Below are 16963 nucleotides of genomic sequence, written 5' to 3' on the forward strand. Positions count from 1 at the left end.
CTGCCCACTTGTCCAGCCTATCCAGGTCTGCCTGCAGCTGTTCCCTGCCCTCCGGCGTGTCCACTTCTCCCCATAGCTTTGTGTCATCTGCAAACTTGGACAGAGTACATTTCACTCCCACGTCCAAGTCGCTGATGAAGACATTAAAGAGTATCGGTCCAAGGACCGAACCCTGCGGGACCCCACTGCCCACACCCTTCCAGGTCGAGACTGACCCATCTACCACGACTCTTTGGGTGCGACCCTCTAGCCAATTCGCCACCCACCGAACTGTGCAGTCATCCACATCACAGCCTCTTAATTTGTTCACCAGTATGGGGTGGGATACCGTATCGAAGGCCTTCCTGAAGTCCAGGTATACGACATCCACCCCTCCTCCTGTGTCCAGGCGTTTCGTAACCTGGTCATAGAAAGAGACTAGGTTGGTCAGGCACGATCTGCCCGCCACAAACCCATGCTGGTTTCCCCTCAGCATAATTTGCCCTGTCCGGCTCTCACAAATGTGAGCCTTGATAATTTTTTCAAATACTTTACCAAGGATGGAGGTGAGACTGACCGGCCTATAGTTGCCCGGGTCCTCCTTCCTCCCCTTTTTGAAAATGGGGACCACGTTAGCCCTTTTCCAGTCCTCCGGGACTTGGCCCGTGCGCCACGAGCATTCGAATATTCCCGCCAGTGGCTCTGCAATGACGTCGGCCAGTGCCTTCAGCACCCTCGGATGGAGCCCATCCGGGCCTGCCGACTTAAAGGCATCCAGTTCTTCCAAATGACTCTGCACCACCTCAGGATCTACGCATGGAAGTCTGGCGCCTTGCTGCTGCCTCTCTACAACGTGCCCCTCGCTTAGAAACACTGAGGCAAAGAACTCGTTGAGGAGTTCAGCCTTGTCCCCTCTATCTGTCACCAATTGCTTCTGCCCATTTAGCAGGGGTCCTATTCCTCCCTGGGCCTTCCTTTTACTCCCAATATATCTAAAAAACAATTTCTTGTTGTCCTTTACTTGGGTTGCCATCCTCAGCTCCATGGTAGCTTTGGCCCGCCTAACTGCCTCCTTACAAGCACGAGCAGAGGAGGTATATTCATCTTTAGTGATCTCACCCTGTTTCCACTTTTTATGTGCTCCCCTTTTGGCCCTTAGGCTGCCCTGGATTTCTCTGGTCAGCCATATGGCATGTTACAATTTATCATGCAATTAACACATTAGTTATGTGGTAAATATAATATCTGCTCTAGCCCTTAGTTTCCACTTATGCCGTAAGACCTGTTTGCAAGTAGTGGTTGCACATATTTAAATTTGAGGCATATACTAAAACAAGAGAATTGAAAACTGATAGTTGTAAATCAACATAAATATCCAGTGTCAACAGAAGATGCTTCCTGTTAAACATCCATTTAATTTGGTGTATTTGTTAAAACTAGTTTCCATTAATTAATTCAAGTCTTAGATTTTCCTTCTTCAAAACATATTTTGCCTAGTGCAGGGCTGTCCAGCTTCTAAGTGGCTGGGGGCCATGTGGCCCACTGGCTGCACCAGTGGGGGTTGCAGTGCTGCAGATGCTCTGGCTTGCATCCTCAGCTCCCTGTCAGTGGGTTCCCCTCTTTTGCTGTGCTGCGCTGCACTGTACTGCACTATAAGGAGCACCTTAGACCCCGCCAGTACTGTCATTTGTAGTCACTGCTGTAAATTTTGTATCTTAACTACAGGGGCCCTTCTGGAACCAATAAATGAAGCTACAGAGCCAGGTATGTTTTTGAAACTGTAGCTTTAAAGCACATAAATATACCTGTTTGGAGTAGTTAACACTAAAGCTGTTTAATTATATTTTTGTGAATCTTGCATTGTAGGTGAAATTCCTGAAGATGTGGAAATAAATGAAAAGCCATTAGGTATGAGTGTTTACTTTTTTTTTTAAATTGGTTTTGCAAAGGACTGTGTTTAATTTTTCATGCAGCATGTACAACAAATATTTGATACTTTAATTCTCCAAAGACAGATTCTTGTTTCTTTACCTATGCAAAATTATATAGGTTTCTCATTCTGAAGACTGCTTGAAAAGACTTGGTTAAAAAAAAAATCCATTTGTATCTTTGTCTTTAATGTCACCAGGAACCATTGCAATTTAAGAAGGTTTTGAATCAAACATAATACAAAGCAGTGTTCCAAAAAGGGCAAGTTAATGTCTATCAGTTCATAACAAAAAACGTTTTTCAAGCCTTACTGGGTGTGTCTCTAGAATAATAGATAATACTATGCTGTGATGGTACTGCCTGACAATTCCCTGAACCAGAAATAGTATAGCTGCCTTGCTGTGGTGCAATGCATACACCCATCACTTCTGCATTAAAGTAGCTATACTACTTCAATTTTAAGTGATGGCATGTATGGAGCAAGTGTAGGATGTTTCTCTATAACTACTTCTTGGTTCAGGCAATACTTCAAAAGAACTGAATGACAATTTTGTCTGAGGATTTGTTCCTATATGAATCAAAACATTTGTTCTGAAAATTCTTGTTTTAATCTAGCTATTTATACTGTTGATATTTTACTGTGAAATATTTTTGCTTCTTTAATATGTGGTTCATTCTGTAATGGAAATACATTAAACTTGCATGTAATAATTTGTTGCACTTGGCTAGTGTTTTATTGACCAGTTAGTTTGTCTATATTTAACTCTTGCATATTTTCTGATACTGAATGTTGGGAGAGGAACAAATTCAAACATACACTGAATATAACCTTTTAAATTTCCTTCAAACAGAAGTAAAACATACAGAAGACCAAGTGGTTGCTGAACCTCATGAAACAGGTTTGTATAGTGTCTTTTTGCTCTGAATCTCTGCTTCTATTTTTTAAATAATGTGAAATGACACATTATTGCTTCTATTTTTTAAATATTTTACATAACATGACAATTAGACTCCTGGCAGATACTCATGTAACTGTGCCATGGGACCTGGAATGATTCTGGGATTGGGGATCAGATGTCAATTGTTCCCTATTTGGCAGTGCAGGGGGAGCCTGAGATTGTAATCATAATTATGATCCCAGTCTCCCCATACACCAGCAAGTTTAAAGCTGGGTGTTCACAGCTCTGATACTTAGTAGATTGTGAGCTGGGGTGAGACACTGCACCAAGGTCTGGAAGTGAGGCTGGTTCCAGACCCCTGCTGTGGTCCCCAGCCTGAACTGACAGTTAGCTAATTGTTGAGCTGGTGGGGAACTCATTGAGGCTGGTTCCAGAAACCACCAATCAGGCAGTTGTTGCCTTGGCCACACATTCAGTTTAAGGTGCCATACAAACCATCCATAACATTGTTCTATATTTATACATGGAGCAATTTTATGGCTGGTTTGCCATTTTATGGCACCTAAAATTGAGTACACACGTAACACCTTTGCTGTTTATGCTGCAATTAACGTATTAATCACAGCATAAATGTAATGTACAAAAGGGACCTTAGGAATGGAAGTGTGTTCTTGGAAATAAGCTCACATGTAACTCTCTTCCTGTTTCCAGCTTTATTCTTCACAGGCTATTGTAACCATCTTTGGCTGCTTACAAACATGGAAAAAAAACTGAAAAATGTTTTATTTTCTGCGTCCCCATGCCTAGCACAGTGCTTGCCCAGAAGAAGCATCACGTTTGTTTAACCCAGCTCGCCAAGTGTGTACAGATTGCATGCTTCAGTGGAACTTTTTGATTCAATCAGCTATTAGGTAAAAGTGCCAAAAAGCCCCACTGAAGCGCACAATCTATACAGGTGTTGGGCAAGCTGGATGAAACCATTGCGCTTCCTTTTCCAGTAAAGTGTTGTGTTGTTTGTTTGGGGGGGGGGGGTTACCCCACGTCTGTCAGCACCTTTGAGACTATTTTGTGTGTTGTCATTTTAACAAGATATATGATCTACAGGCTTAGGCAGAATGGTAAGTGCATACTGTACAATTTTTGGTTTCAGTGGAGAATAGTGTAAAGCGCTTGAGATGCTCATGAGTAATATGGGCAGTTTTTTAAATGGGGAAAATGGATTTGCCAAATCCCATTTACTTCAACATTAAAAGCACCATTTAAACTGTATTAATTGTGCTAGCTCAGAGGTGCTCAACCCTTGGCCCACAAGCCAAATCTGGCCCACCGAACCTTGGTATCCAGCCTGCAGGGATCCCCAGGGGTCAGAAGATTTGATGGCAGGGAAGTGGTGGAATCTCTGGCTAGATCCAGCAGTGCCCAGGCCATTGCAGCACAACAGAATCAGGACAGGGCCTGTCCACCTGCACCACCAGATCAGGGCTGGGCTGCTCCCCCTTTCCTGCCACCATGCACATGCAGATTGGGATCAGGCTACTCTACACCTGTCCCTGCACTTGTCCACCCCATTCTTACCCAACTGCTGTTGCTGGAAAGGGCTGCTCCCCCTTTCCTGCCCCCATGCCACCATGCACATGCAGATTGGGATTAGGCTGCTCTACACCTGTCCCTGCACTTGTCCACCCCATTCTTACCCAACTGCTGTTGCTGGATTGGAGCCACCCTGTTCCACCCCTGCCCCACCCACTACAGCTGGATCACATGCTCCCTGCCCCATCTGCATGTCCAGATCAGGGCCAGGCTCCCCTCTACTTTCCCCCTCCGCCCCACCCCCACATGGCCAATTGAGCCAGGCTGTACCCCTCCTCCTCCTCCTTCTGGGGAGGGGTTGGATCCCGGCTGCACCTGCCCCGCTTGCTGGATCAAACCCACTGGCACTGCCTATCTGGCCCACAAGGTGAAAAATTGGAGCACCACTTTGCTAGCTAATTCATAAATAAGTGGTGTACTTGGCTATTCACACCTTATTGCAGATTGTTACTTTGTTATTCAGAGCCTGTTATGCTCCTGGACTTTCCTACCTCATTTTGAAACTGTTTTGCTTCTAAATGATTTGTGGTCTGTTTATAAACAATACTTTTTATCTTGTGAATTGTTAATGTGAGAATCAGAATCCCTCAATTAATTATATTCTAACCAGGCTTTTGGAGTCTTTTCAGTTGATTTTGAGCAACAGAAATTTTACAAAAAACAATAAATAAAATTTTCTTTCATTTTTAAATGTCTGCCAACTTCTGATTTACAGAAATTCCTGTTCAAGCAGAAGATTACCTACGTGATGATCTAGTAGGTAAGTTAATTTTAAATGTTTTAATTTATTGGAAAAAAAATAACCCTTCACAATTAGCTGGAAAGTTTAGATAAAAATCTTAAAAAAAACACAACAGAAATTCATGCATTAGTAAGGCTGGAAGGGACCTCAAGAGACCATCTAGTTGAACCTGCAACCTTGGTATTATTAGCACCACTCTATAACCAACTGAGCTGAAGAACCAGTATTTGAACATTATAATTGGAAGTTGTGTTTGAAGTAATAGGCTTAATTAACAATGTCAGCTACAAAATAGCACTTTTAAATGCATTTTTTTAAACATTTTGAATCAAATTTTAAATGAATCATGACAAAATGTCAAAAATGGATAATAGGTTATTTCGCTGCTGAATTGGTGAAAGAAAAAAGGAAATACTTTGTCTCAATTTGCCAATTGCACCCTGATAGCTTGTTTGAATTCTTGCTGGAAATGATACGAATCACTTCTATAGTAATCAAAATATAGGTCATGTTAACTTTTATATCCAACACTTTATTTACTTCAGTTACTAGGAGTAGGTCTGGGACAGAGACTTTTTCTCCCTGATGGATTAACTGTGTGTATTTATTTTTTTACATAAACCGGATATCCACAATATTTACAGTTCTCCCAAATGAACAGTGAAATAGTGTTTGCCAGTTCAGTGCTCAGAACTAATACTTTCTAAGATTGGCATCTTCAAACAAGAACAAGGGTCTCTTATCTTCCTCACCTTTTAAAAATATGTTTCCCTACATCTAACTTCCAGAGTTCAACTGTATACGTTTCTCATCTTTTATAGTAATTCAGACATGTTGGGTGAGAGTCTATATTTTCCTCAGGAGCAAAGCACAGAATTTGCAGCTCATGGAGATTTCATAGACATTAGGGCTGGAAGGAACCCCGTGAGATTATTGGGTCCAGCCCCCTGTCCAGGGGGCAGGAAGTCAGCTAGGGTCAGATCACACCAGCAAGAGGAGGCATCCAATTGTTTCCTAAAGGTATCCAGAGTAGATCCTTGCGCAACTTCTGGGGGGGGCGGAATCTATTCCAGACCCTGGAGACTCTGACTGTAAAGCTGTTCCGTATATGTCCAGTCTAAAATGGTCTTCTAGCAGTTTCTGACCATTAGGCCTTGTCTTCTCTTATGGTGCCCTGGTGAACAGACATTCTCCCAGTTCCTGATGCACACCCCTTAATACTTACAGGCTGCCACCAAGTCACCCCTGAGCCTTTGCTTCTTCAGGATGAAGAGTCCCATGTCCCTCTGCCTCTCCTCGTAAGGCTTGCTCTCTTGGCCTTTGATCATGCGGGTGGCTCTCCTTTGGACTCTCTCAAGCTGCTGTACATCCTTTCTGAAGTGTGGAGCCCAGAATTGAATGCAGTACTCCAGCTGTGGCCTCACCAAGGCCGAGTAAAGCAGGAAGATGACTTCTTGGATCTTGCTTGAGATGCATAGGTAGATGCAAGCCAGAATTTTATTTCCTTTGCCGGCTGCCACATAGCACTGGTGGCTCATGTTCATCTTGTGGTCAATCATGACCCCTAAGTCTCTTTGGTCATGGTGCTAGTGCTAGTGAATGTAGCACAGCCGAGCCTATGTGAGTTTTTTTTCCTAAGGTGGAGCACCTTGCATTTCTCTGTGTTGAATATCATCGGGTTTTGATCCTCCAACCTTGCAAGCCAGTCTAGATCGGCCTGAATTGCCAGGCTTTCCTCAAGCATAACTGCATTTCCCCATAATTTGGTGTAGTCTGTGAACTTAGCTAGTCTGCTTCTGACACCTGAATCCAAATTTATGAATATATTAAAGAGTACCGGTCTGAGTACTGAGCCCTGGGGGACACCACTGGTCACCCTGCACCATGTTAACTCGGTTTCATTGGCAGTCACTCTCTGGGTCCGACCATGGAGCCAGTTTCCTATCTATCGGACTGTAAGGTTGTCGAAGCCACAGTTCCCCAATTTTACCATGAGGATATCATAGGAGACCAAATCAAAGGCTTTTTTGAAACCTAAATATATGACAAACCTCTTCTCCTTTGTCCAGGTGATGCATCACCTGGTCGTAGAAGGAAATGAGGTTGGTCAGGCAAGACCTACCCTCAACACAGCCATATCGGTTGTCTCTCAAAATGTTGCCCGCAGTTAGCCTGTTGTTGATGGTTTCTTTGATTTTTCTTCAAAAACTTTCCAGGGATTAAGGTCAAACTGATTGGCCTGTAGTTTCCTGGATCTTCCTTCCTTCCTTTCTTAAAGATAGGCACCACATTGGGACACATTGAGAGTGTCAGGTAAGGTGCTTGAATCCATCTTTGTTTCCTTCAGATTCTAATTCTGTGCAATTTTAAACAACCTTTGGATGAGGAATCTTCTGGGCTGCCCAGAATCCCTACAGTGCTTTGTATTGGTGTTCTGTCCCTGGTCTGACCTTTTATGAGAGCTTACAAGGTCTTTCTCAAAAGGCAACTTGATGCCTGTCTCTCACAAGATCTATGCCTAGGGGAGATGCTCCAGAATATAACCAGATAAAAGAAGCTGTTACAGAACCAATCAGAAGCCCTAAATGAGATAGGGACTCTATTGTCAGAAACTCCATCCACCCTGCCCTGAAGAGTTTCATCTGAAACAAAACAGACAGAATCAGGGATTGACTTTTAGTCTCCTGAATACTGGTCAAATGTCCTAACAAATCATTCTTCACGTCAACATTTCTTCAGTGTTTTCTTTCATCTCTTTTCATTTTCCTCGTCTTGCATCTCAGAATTTCAGAAGTCTGAGGTGAATAATTTATCAACTTGTATAATGAATCTGGACTCAGAGCATCCGAAATGCAAGTATTTGTGCATAATTCCATGTTGTCTATGAGATTTATCTAACAAATACAGTTAACTGGCATAGTGTATGGTAATATTTATGCCAGGTAGAAGTATTGTTATGAAACTTATGGAAATAGGCAATTTATTTAACTGCTTGTATTTAACTGTTTTTATAAAAGTTTATAAAAGGGATAAGAAAAGATATTTTTGACAATAGGAGGTCTGGCAAACATGGTATCCAGATTTAGTTTGAGGATACAACCTTAGTGGAAGGAAAGACAATATATGTCAGACCTAATTTCTAAGAAATGTTTTTTTCTACTGAAAAATAAGTTGAAAGAGTGTGGCTATTACAACATTTTTAAAAGCAAAATTTTTTCCCATTTAGATAATGTACAAGATGTAGTGAGACTACCTTGAATGTGGCTCTTACACTGTATTAATGATTAATTTAAATTCTAAGCCTTAATGCTATTTCTGTTAACTTTTATTTTTGTAGGCCATGTGCCTGTAATTCAGGATGACCTTTGCTGTGATTTCTGCCCCATAGTCACGCAGCAATTCGCACTTCCTTTATTTGCTCAATGTACATTTTTGCGTATGTTAGTAGAGGCTTCCTTGTGTTATCTGTACCTTAGGAGTGTAGGGCAGATAGCAGTTCAAATATATTATGATGGCAGAATTGGATCCCAGCTGTGTTTTGTGTGCTTTTTTTCTGTTCATTGTAGTTCAGTTAATCCCTCAAGATGGTGTAGTTTATAAATACTGTTATAGCCAATTATAGTTTTAATACATTTCAGTACAAGTTGTTCATAAGCCATGTATACAATTCTTCATGTGTAGCATTTGCTGTGATATGGATTCTGCCAATGTGGCTACTGTCCAGAAAAGCTGGCTATCTTTTTATAATGTTTCAAAGCAGCAGTATTGTGAAAGTGTTAAGTTGCTGCTACAGTTAGACTTCCCAGTGTTAGCCAGGATTAGTACTGCATTTTTATTTTTTTCAAGGTGCTCTTTAAAATATGATAGTACTTTACTGTCTCATGCCAGTAGTAAATATGATTAATTGTTTTAGCATAACATTAATTTTTATTGCCTAGTGGAGTTAATACCTTTGTATGTTGTTTGTTTCTTTTATATTTTTATAGATTACAGCAGGGCTGTCCAGTTGGGTGGCCCACAGGTTGCTTTCAGCAGCTGTTTCCCCCCATTGCTCTGGCTGCAAGGGGGGAGTAATGGTGCAGTGTAGTGCAGTCCACAGTGCTGGGGGAACCTGAAGGGTATAGTGCAGCATTGTGCCAGGCAGGCAGTGCAGGGGGAGGGAGGGTCCTGGTACACACTGCATTGGGCACTGGGACACATGGTGCAACAGGAAGAAGCACTGATGCATGTAGTGTAGCATGAGGGGGAGAGCGCTGCAGTGCCTAGTACACTGCAGGAAAGGGTAGCACCAGAGTGCGGTACAATGGTGGGGGTTGGGGAATATGTGGTGCAGCGTGCTGGGGGGGGCACCAGGAGGTGCTGTTCCAGGAGGGGCAAGTAGTGTGTGGCACCCACTGGTGTGACCCCCAGCTGCTAAGATGTTGGGCAGGCTTGCATTACATTAATGAAAGTATGAAGCATAGTTGAGATGTGTGAAAGGCATTTCTCTTAAGGTAGTGAATCTACATACGAGATTTAAGAAATCGCATACAAGTAGAAAGATCCAAATTCTTAAGTACTATAAATTTCCTAGACATTATTTGCTTGGCAATTTTTTAGGATTTTTTGTATCTTTAATTGGCATGCTTAAGGCAGTTCTCAAATTGTAAGGCTAGTTGTCTGGGTGGTGGTAGGTCTTCTGCAAACTGAACATGGGGAAAACGGATGGAAAATGGCTTTGAGGAAATAAGTATATTTTTCTCTTTTTGTGGGACTTAGCATAGGTTAGAAGCTGTTGTATTACCATATTCTTTGCAGATTGCTTCAACCCATACCTAGTCAAGGATTTCTCCTTTGTGGAAAACAACATGATGGTCAACTGAGCAAAAAAGCAACAAGCTGTTACCCTGGGGCATATGTTATATACACGAGAAACCTCTTAAGTATTTTTCTGCGTGTGTTTAAGAGACTCCGGTAAAGGTAGAGGAATATTACTCTAATTGCATAATGCTTATTTAACTAAATACCTATTTTAAGTATAATATTTTAATTATCAGCCTACAACATTACAAGGTTAAATTTAAGAAAAATTCTGAAAACTTTAAGCATAACCAGTAAGTAAGGGCCAAATTCTGTTAGTTCGTAGTGAATATAAAGATGCCTGGGGGACTAGTTGAGAAATGTAATTTGTTAACAGAAATATGGTGCATCCCAGCAGAAACATATTTTGTGTTTGTGGCAGTTGTGAAGAACTAGCTTGTTGAGAAGAGATTTGCTTGTAGATAGGTAGATGAAAGGGCCTAATTTGACTGCCATCTGTTTCCACGTTTCCTTTAAACACAACTAGTTTTCCCTGTTTTTATATCCACTTCACCCCTGCCCCCAATTTACCCTTGTTTTGTACTTTGTGCTCCCTGCTGTTTAGTGCTTCCACTTGACACTGGATTATTTCTTGTGCTTCAGACATCCTGCCCTTCCATCTTTCATGTACTTCCCTCACCCTTGCTTTTGAGTGGCAGTTTTCTCTTGGCTACCATCATGAGGAAGGAGCGGTAGTCTTTACAAATTAATAACTGGAAAAGTAAATTTTGCTCAGATAGGTGGTTTGCTACTTCTTTAAGGTGCTAGCTTTCACCCAGGAGAAGAAATTCTTGCCTGCTTTTCCCCCTCTTAAAATACAAAATTCACTCCTGTCAATTCACTGGAACAATTTGTTTTGGTTGACTGCATATTCCTCCTTTGATGCCATAAAATTCTTTCTTTGTTGGGTTGGTAAACTGAAATTAAATGATTACTTTGAATAAATTGGGGGACTTAGCATAGTTCAACTGAAGTGTTCTGATTTTTTTTGCTACCCACTGCTAATCACATTAAGTGCCAGAGGCAAGGATTTTTGTGATATCTTTTCCTAAATCAACTGTATAGTTGGGAGAGCCATTGGACAAGCTTTCAGGCATCAAGTGCCCTGTTCAGGTTTGGGAGGGAAGCAGCCACAGGCTGGGCAAAATATCAAAGAAGAGATTCCATGCCCAAGTGGCGTGTTCTCTAATATTTTGTGCAGCCTGTGTCTGCTTCTCTATAGCCTGAAGAAAGGCATTTGATGCTTGAAAGCTTGTGCACTATCTTTCTCAATTATACTGTTGGTCCAGTAAAAGGTATCATAAAAACTCTTGCCACACAGATGTTTCTCGGTACACAACACTCTAGCCCTACCACAGTAAGCGTAGTAAACTAGTAACAAATTTACCTCTGAATTAAATGAGGAGGTACATTAATGTGGACACACAGATTAGTTACTACAGTCTTGTTCAAACTGTGATAAAGTCTCCAGTTCCTTTTAAAGATGTATAGTTGCTTTGTTTATCCACAGTCCCAGGGTGAATATTCTCTATTTTTTAGTACACTATTTATGTTAATTCATACCAGAAATAGCCATTCAGTTCAATATAGTAGTTGCTTTTGGTGCTTTAACTGTTTTGGGAAGGTACGTTGTTCACACACTAAATATGAATTAAATTCTGGAAAATTGAGAGATTCCAGAGGTTTTACTAACATATTTCAGTACCAGTAATTTGGCCTGCAGATGTAGGTGCCCTGTTATCAGTTGTGGTAAATCAATGTAGTTCCATTAAGGTCAGTGGAGTTGCACCAAATTGCACCAGCCAGAGAAGCTGCTTCATTATGGGGGGTGAGGAGGTGGAGGAGGAGCATTATAAATGTTGGAAGCATGCTAGATAGTAGGATTCAGCAGGAAACTATATCAAATAATTTTTTATGGATATCCATTATAACAAAGCCAATAATTGACATAAAGTTCATTGAGTAATTAATAAACATTTTTTAAATTTGATGGGAAACTGCTTGAAGGATGTAATCTTCCTGAGATTCGATACAGCAGTGTTTCCCAATCTGTGGAACAGGTACCACCAGTGGTACACAGACCACCTGTCAGTCGTACATGTTAACAGATTTACTTTATATGACAAAAGTTTGCTGGTGGTACTTAAGGTTGTATACTTAAAATTTGATGGTGCACAAACTGTCACGGTTTGGGAACCTCTGCTATGCAGAATTAAAAACCTGCATGTACTGTACAAGTTCAGCGACTACATGATACATAGCCTCAGTAAACTGTACCATATTTAACTTCATGATATATTCACATTGCTGCAGACTGTCTACCTAGAAATCCTTTTTTAACAGTTGCACCAGGTACCTATCCTAGCCATTTTCTCATAATTCATTTGTTCAATTAGCGGGCATTTGCAACTGTGCATATATTTATGCTCTTGTTTCTCATATTTAATGAATAAGTAGTACCAATATGAACATCTATATAGTAGTATAACTCTGTCTACAGTAAGGGCTCAGTAGCTGTTATAATATGATACTTGACAAAGGCCTTGGATACACATTACATCTCTGGTCCTATATGTAACCTGTTAGTGATACAGAAAGTTAGCATGCATACCCCCCTTCCCGCCTAGAGCATGTTCAGACAAGCACGGTCATGCAGTATGTGGTACCGCAAACACATTTGTGGCGCCACATACTGCACAGTCCAGTGTTCTCTGGGCTGCAAGGGCTGCCCGAGCGTGCGGTGCTCCATTTTTTGTTTGTTTGTTTTTTTCCTCGTGGGATTTTTTGATATCCAGGGGGTCGGAAAAAAAAAAAGAGTGGTAAAAAAACCTGCTGAAAAGTGGAGCCAGGCTTCCAGAGCTGCTGGCCGGACACAGCTACTTCTTACCAGGGAACCAAACCTCCACACGCATCTAGATGTGCCTCTAGTGTTCAAGGTGACTCGAAGTTCCTTTCGGAAACAAATTTCTCCATAGCACTATGTTTTTTAGCACTACACATAACTTGCAAAGAGTGATGTAGTGCTGCAGGGGGCCTCTCTATACCCCAACGTCCCAGAGTACTCCTCTCCTTTCTTCATCGTCCCCCCCTCCCCCCCCCCCCCCAAATCACATTTCCCAAGGGGGAAAGGATGAGAGAGTCTGACTCCCTTGACAGCTTGTGGGAAATATTGCTGCAGCCCTGCCAGGACCTGGTGCTGTGGCCTTGCTTACTTCAGCAAGCTGTCTCAGAGCCTCTGCTGTCTTGATAGCTGCTGCTCCCAGTCTGGGTCCTGAAACAGCAGCTGTCAAATGCAGCCTGCCCTGTACCCTGCCAAGAGCATCAGCAGCTGTCAAACACAGTCCTCCCCCCAACCTCCCACCCTGCCTGCACAGGTGGCAGGGAGTGAGAAGAGCAGCATCGTTTGGGAGGCTGGGGAGGAGGAGTGTTGTCTTTGGCTGCTTCTCTGCTTTGGGAGTAGCAGACTGGAACTGCTGATCACTGACAACCTGTCCCAGTTTCCCATTGCAGGAGAGGGCAGGCTATCAATGATTGGGCTTACTGACAGCCTCCCCTGGGGGCAGAGGGAGCAAAGGAACAGCACTTGTCACCCCCTGTCTGGAGAGTATGCCTTTACGGAGATTTTGTAGTGCTACAGCCAGAGGGCTCTGCACATGTGTATACCTCCAAAGCCTCTGTTGTTTCTTGTAGGGCTGCAAATGAACACATGTCCAAGACCAAAGACCTAGTAGTGTTTCAAGGCAGGGTTCAGTGGAGACAGTGATTGTATTTTGGGGTACCATTGTTGTGAATTTCTACCTGTGCTAAACCTCCTTGCGTTTTCCAGGTCTTAATATTCCATCTGATTTAAAAACATATATATTCTTATATGGGTGGGTGTCATGTTTATAGATTCAGATTCAGCATAATGAATGGTTCAAATCCTATGTTCGTACAGAATCTTTTGTTCCGGACTTCCTTTGGTACCCAGTTCTATTCTTCCATTCTTGTATTTGTGATGTGACCCTGGTTCCCATGACCAGTTACTTTAAATACCATATACTCAAAGTATATACTGTTTAGATTAGCATGAAAATTTTCTATTTCCTATCTCCCACAGCAACTTTGTGTTTATTCTTTAAGTACATTCCCAGAAATGGTAGCTTTCTCCAAATTAGCTAGTCATTTACAAAGTTGCCTTTTTTAGCATTTAAAGTTGATTTTTTTTTTTTTTAAAAAAAAAAAAGGAATGTGTCTTGGTTGGTCCTTTAATATAGATTTCCCCTTATTTTTTCAGATACATAAAGCTTCAAAAAGACTCTTCCTACATCAGGAGGACCAGCCCTAATCAATACGCTACACAAGGGGAGCAGATGGTTGTACTAGATCTCATGATGAAATTATTGATCAGTTCAGGATTTTGGGGGATGAACACTAAGATATTGTAAATGGATTGTAGCCAATGGTCATTTTAGTACACTTTTTAACACTTAGATGTTTTGAATTTACATTCTTGTCTAATTTTTGTCAAGTGTAGTACATTCATTGGTTTTATTTCTCTTTCTTCCCTGTTTGTGACAGAACTATGCATTTGACCTACATTTTACATGTCCTTTCCAAGCAATTTGTTAAGGTATTTGTTATGTAGATACAATTGTTTTTTTCAGATTATAATAATATATATCTTTATGTTGTGGGTATATAAAGTTTGGGAGCAATTTGGGCAAACAAAATATAGAAATATGACCATGAACTTTAAACTTTTTGTTACTGTTAATGTAACGTGAACTTTTGTTGCATTTTAGAAACACTAATCAGAGGCATTGAGCTATGACGTTTGAGTTGCATCTGTCTGCACTGATACTATGTCAAACAGTTACACTACATGAGTTTCAAATCACTTAAAATAATTTTACAGTTTATAAAACATTTAATTTAATTCTTAGCTGTATTCAGACAGGTTACTAAATTACTTTTCTAGAAGTCTTTTATGTGCAAATTAGTGTTGCTTATTTTATGCACATTTGATTTTTAAAACAAGGAAAACTGAAGACTTCATAACAACCTGTCGGGAAGACTCAGTGTCAACAGGCACATAGTAGCTATGTAATTGGAATCAGTTTTGGGCTTACTAAGGCACACTTTTATTTTCCCCAAAGGACTGATCTTATCATACTTGGAATTAGTATATTGAATTAGAATTCACACAGTAAAGTGTTGGAAACAGCAATTCTACGTAAATACCTGCTTCATAAATGAAGCCAGAATAAGATTAAATGCATCTAAAAATATACGTTAAAATGTAAAAATATTGCAACTCTAAGAATATTTTAAAATAGTCAAATTATTTTAATTTAGTTTTTTTAATTACTTTGATTTTTAATATAGCAGGTATTTTGTCTACCTGTTGCATGCTGCTGATACAATTATAGAGACATCTTCTTACTCTTAGGCTTTTTTGTGTTTCTTTTTGGCTCAGGAATAGTTGCTGTGATTTTAAAAAAAACCTGCAAAGTCTGATAAAGGAGCTAGAAAAAAGAAAATATACTTTCTTTTAAAGAGAGGCATCAAAGTAACCCTAACAGTGGTTGCATCTTAGTTGACAGGGACATTTCTTAAAATACCTTTAATACTGTTTTGAGACTAGGATTTTACTTGCATACACTTACAATGAAAGGGACATATTAGGTGCTTGTTTCTTGTTTGGAATTCCAGCTCACAAGGCTGAGAATTCCATGTGCAAAACAAGGGTAACATATGCCCCAAAGTGGTTTCTTTACACTTTACAGGAAAGCAATAATCCTCTTAAACTGTGATGTAGGTTGAGGCAGAATATGGTATGTTTTTTTGGAGTAAAATTACTTCTGATTGTGAATTGCAGAGCAATACTTTTTTACAAAGCCATATTTTATAGGGAAGCTTGGGAGAAAAAATTAAAACTGGTGAAAGGAGGATATAAACTTCACTGCGTTTTTGTACGAAGTGGCAGTCTATTTATAGAATTATGGGACTGTGAGGTTGCGTTATGCTGTGATCAAATTTTAAACTCTTTGTAATTAAGTATGTGATTTTATGAGCTTCATGTTTACAAAATTGTGCCAAGCTGGGCAAAGACAAGGGGATTTAAAAATAATGTATATTTAATCCGTTTTAATGTTTGGCTGCAATAAAAAACAGAAGAATATCTTTGTCCTGATGGTGTCATTATTTTCTGCTTACTGAGTATAGAAATATGGTATCTATAAGAGCAAATTAGTTTCTCTGCTTATCCTCCACCGATTAATATCACCAATCTGAAGTGTTGTGCTGCTGTAACTCTTCAATATACAATGACGACATTCTAGTGGAGCAAAAATGATCTTTTATTTCATTGGAGGAGCTGTTATTTCATTGGGCCAGTTATCAGCATGTTGCTAAATGTTACTGCTTTTGGATTATATGTCTGCTTTTCTGGAACCAGTTGTGTAGTTGTCAGGCTCTGTGATTTCTTTATGACCTTGAGGGAATGGTATTTATCCACAGGTCAGATTTAGTAGGAAGTTACTGTAGTTTATATGGAGGAAAATTTTGCCTAGTGATTCAGTGGCAAGTATTAAGTGGGTGCTTCATCTGCATGATATTGAGTTTAACAAACCCATCTGCAATTGCTTATGCCCCTGATTTATTCTGATGATCTTGTATCCAAAGGGAAACTGGAATATGGCTGGGTGAAAGATGGTAACCAATCCTCACCCCTCCCTGAACCTTACAGTGCCTGTTTCGCTGTAGCTGATGGAATCTGTGGAATTTTGTATTTGTCTACTTTTCAGAACATTTAAAGAAAATATACCAATGAAGAAAAACAGTATACGAGTAAAGTGAAATGGATCAATAAAATACATTTTCAGCGTGGAAAAATTATGCCACCTCAACTGTGCCTCTGTATATGGGTATAGGCCAATTATTTTTATGACAAAACTGATTTGCAAATAGGTACTCTGAAATAAGATATCATTTATAGCAACAT

At 40.5% G+C, this 16963-nt stretch overlaps 1 protein-coding gene and 1 long non-coding RNA gene across 7 annotated transcripts in view; both read left to right on the forward strand.

The window, feature by feature from the left end:
• ASPH (aspartate beta-hydroxylase) overlaps positions 1 to 16963 on the forward strand; it is a 201499-nt gene that overhangs the window by 95163 nt on the left and 89373 nt on the right. For all 6 annotated transcript variants that reach the window (XM_059724050.1, XM_059724053.1, XM_059724049.1 and 3 more), the window contains 4 exons: positions 1705 to 1743; positions 1846 to 1887; positions 2760 to 2807; positions 5113 to 5157. In XM_059724050.1, coding sequence (XP_059580033.1) covers positions 1705 to 1743; positions 1846 to 1887; positions 2760 to 2807; positions 5113 to 5157 — 174 coding nt within the window. The remainder of the gene's footprint in view (positions 1 to 1704; positions 1744 to 1845; positions 1888 to 2759; positions 2808 to 5112; positions 5158 to 16963) is intronic.
• LOC132249311 (uncharacterized) lies at positions 5173 to 16141 on the forward strand. The gene is made up of 2 exons (XR_009460723.1): positions 5173 to 6617; positions 14255 to 16141. It is a non-coding gene; the product is annotated as an uncharacterized LOC132249311 (long non-coding RNA).

This window comes from Alligator mississippiensis, chromosome 3 (assembly GCF_030867095.1).
Source record: "Alligator mississippiensis isolate rAllMis1 chromosome 3, rAllMis1, whole genome shotgun sequence".
In the NCBI taxonomy this organism is placed as follows: Eukaryota; Metazoa; Chordata; order Crocodylia; family Alligatoridae; genus Alligator; species Alligator mississippiensis.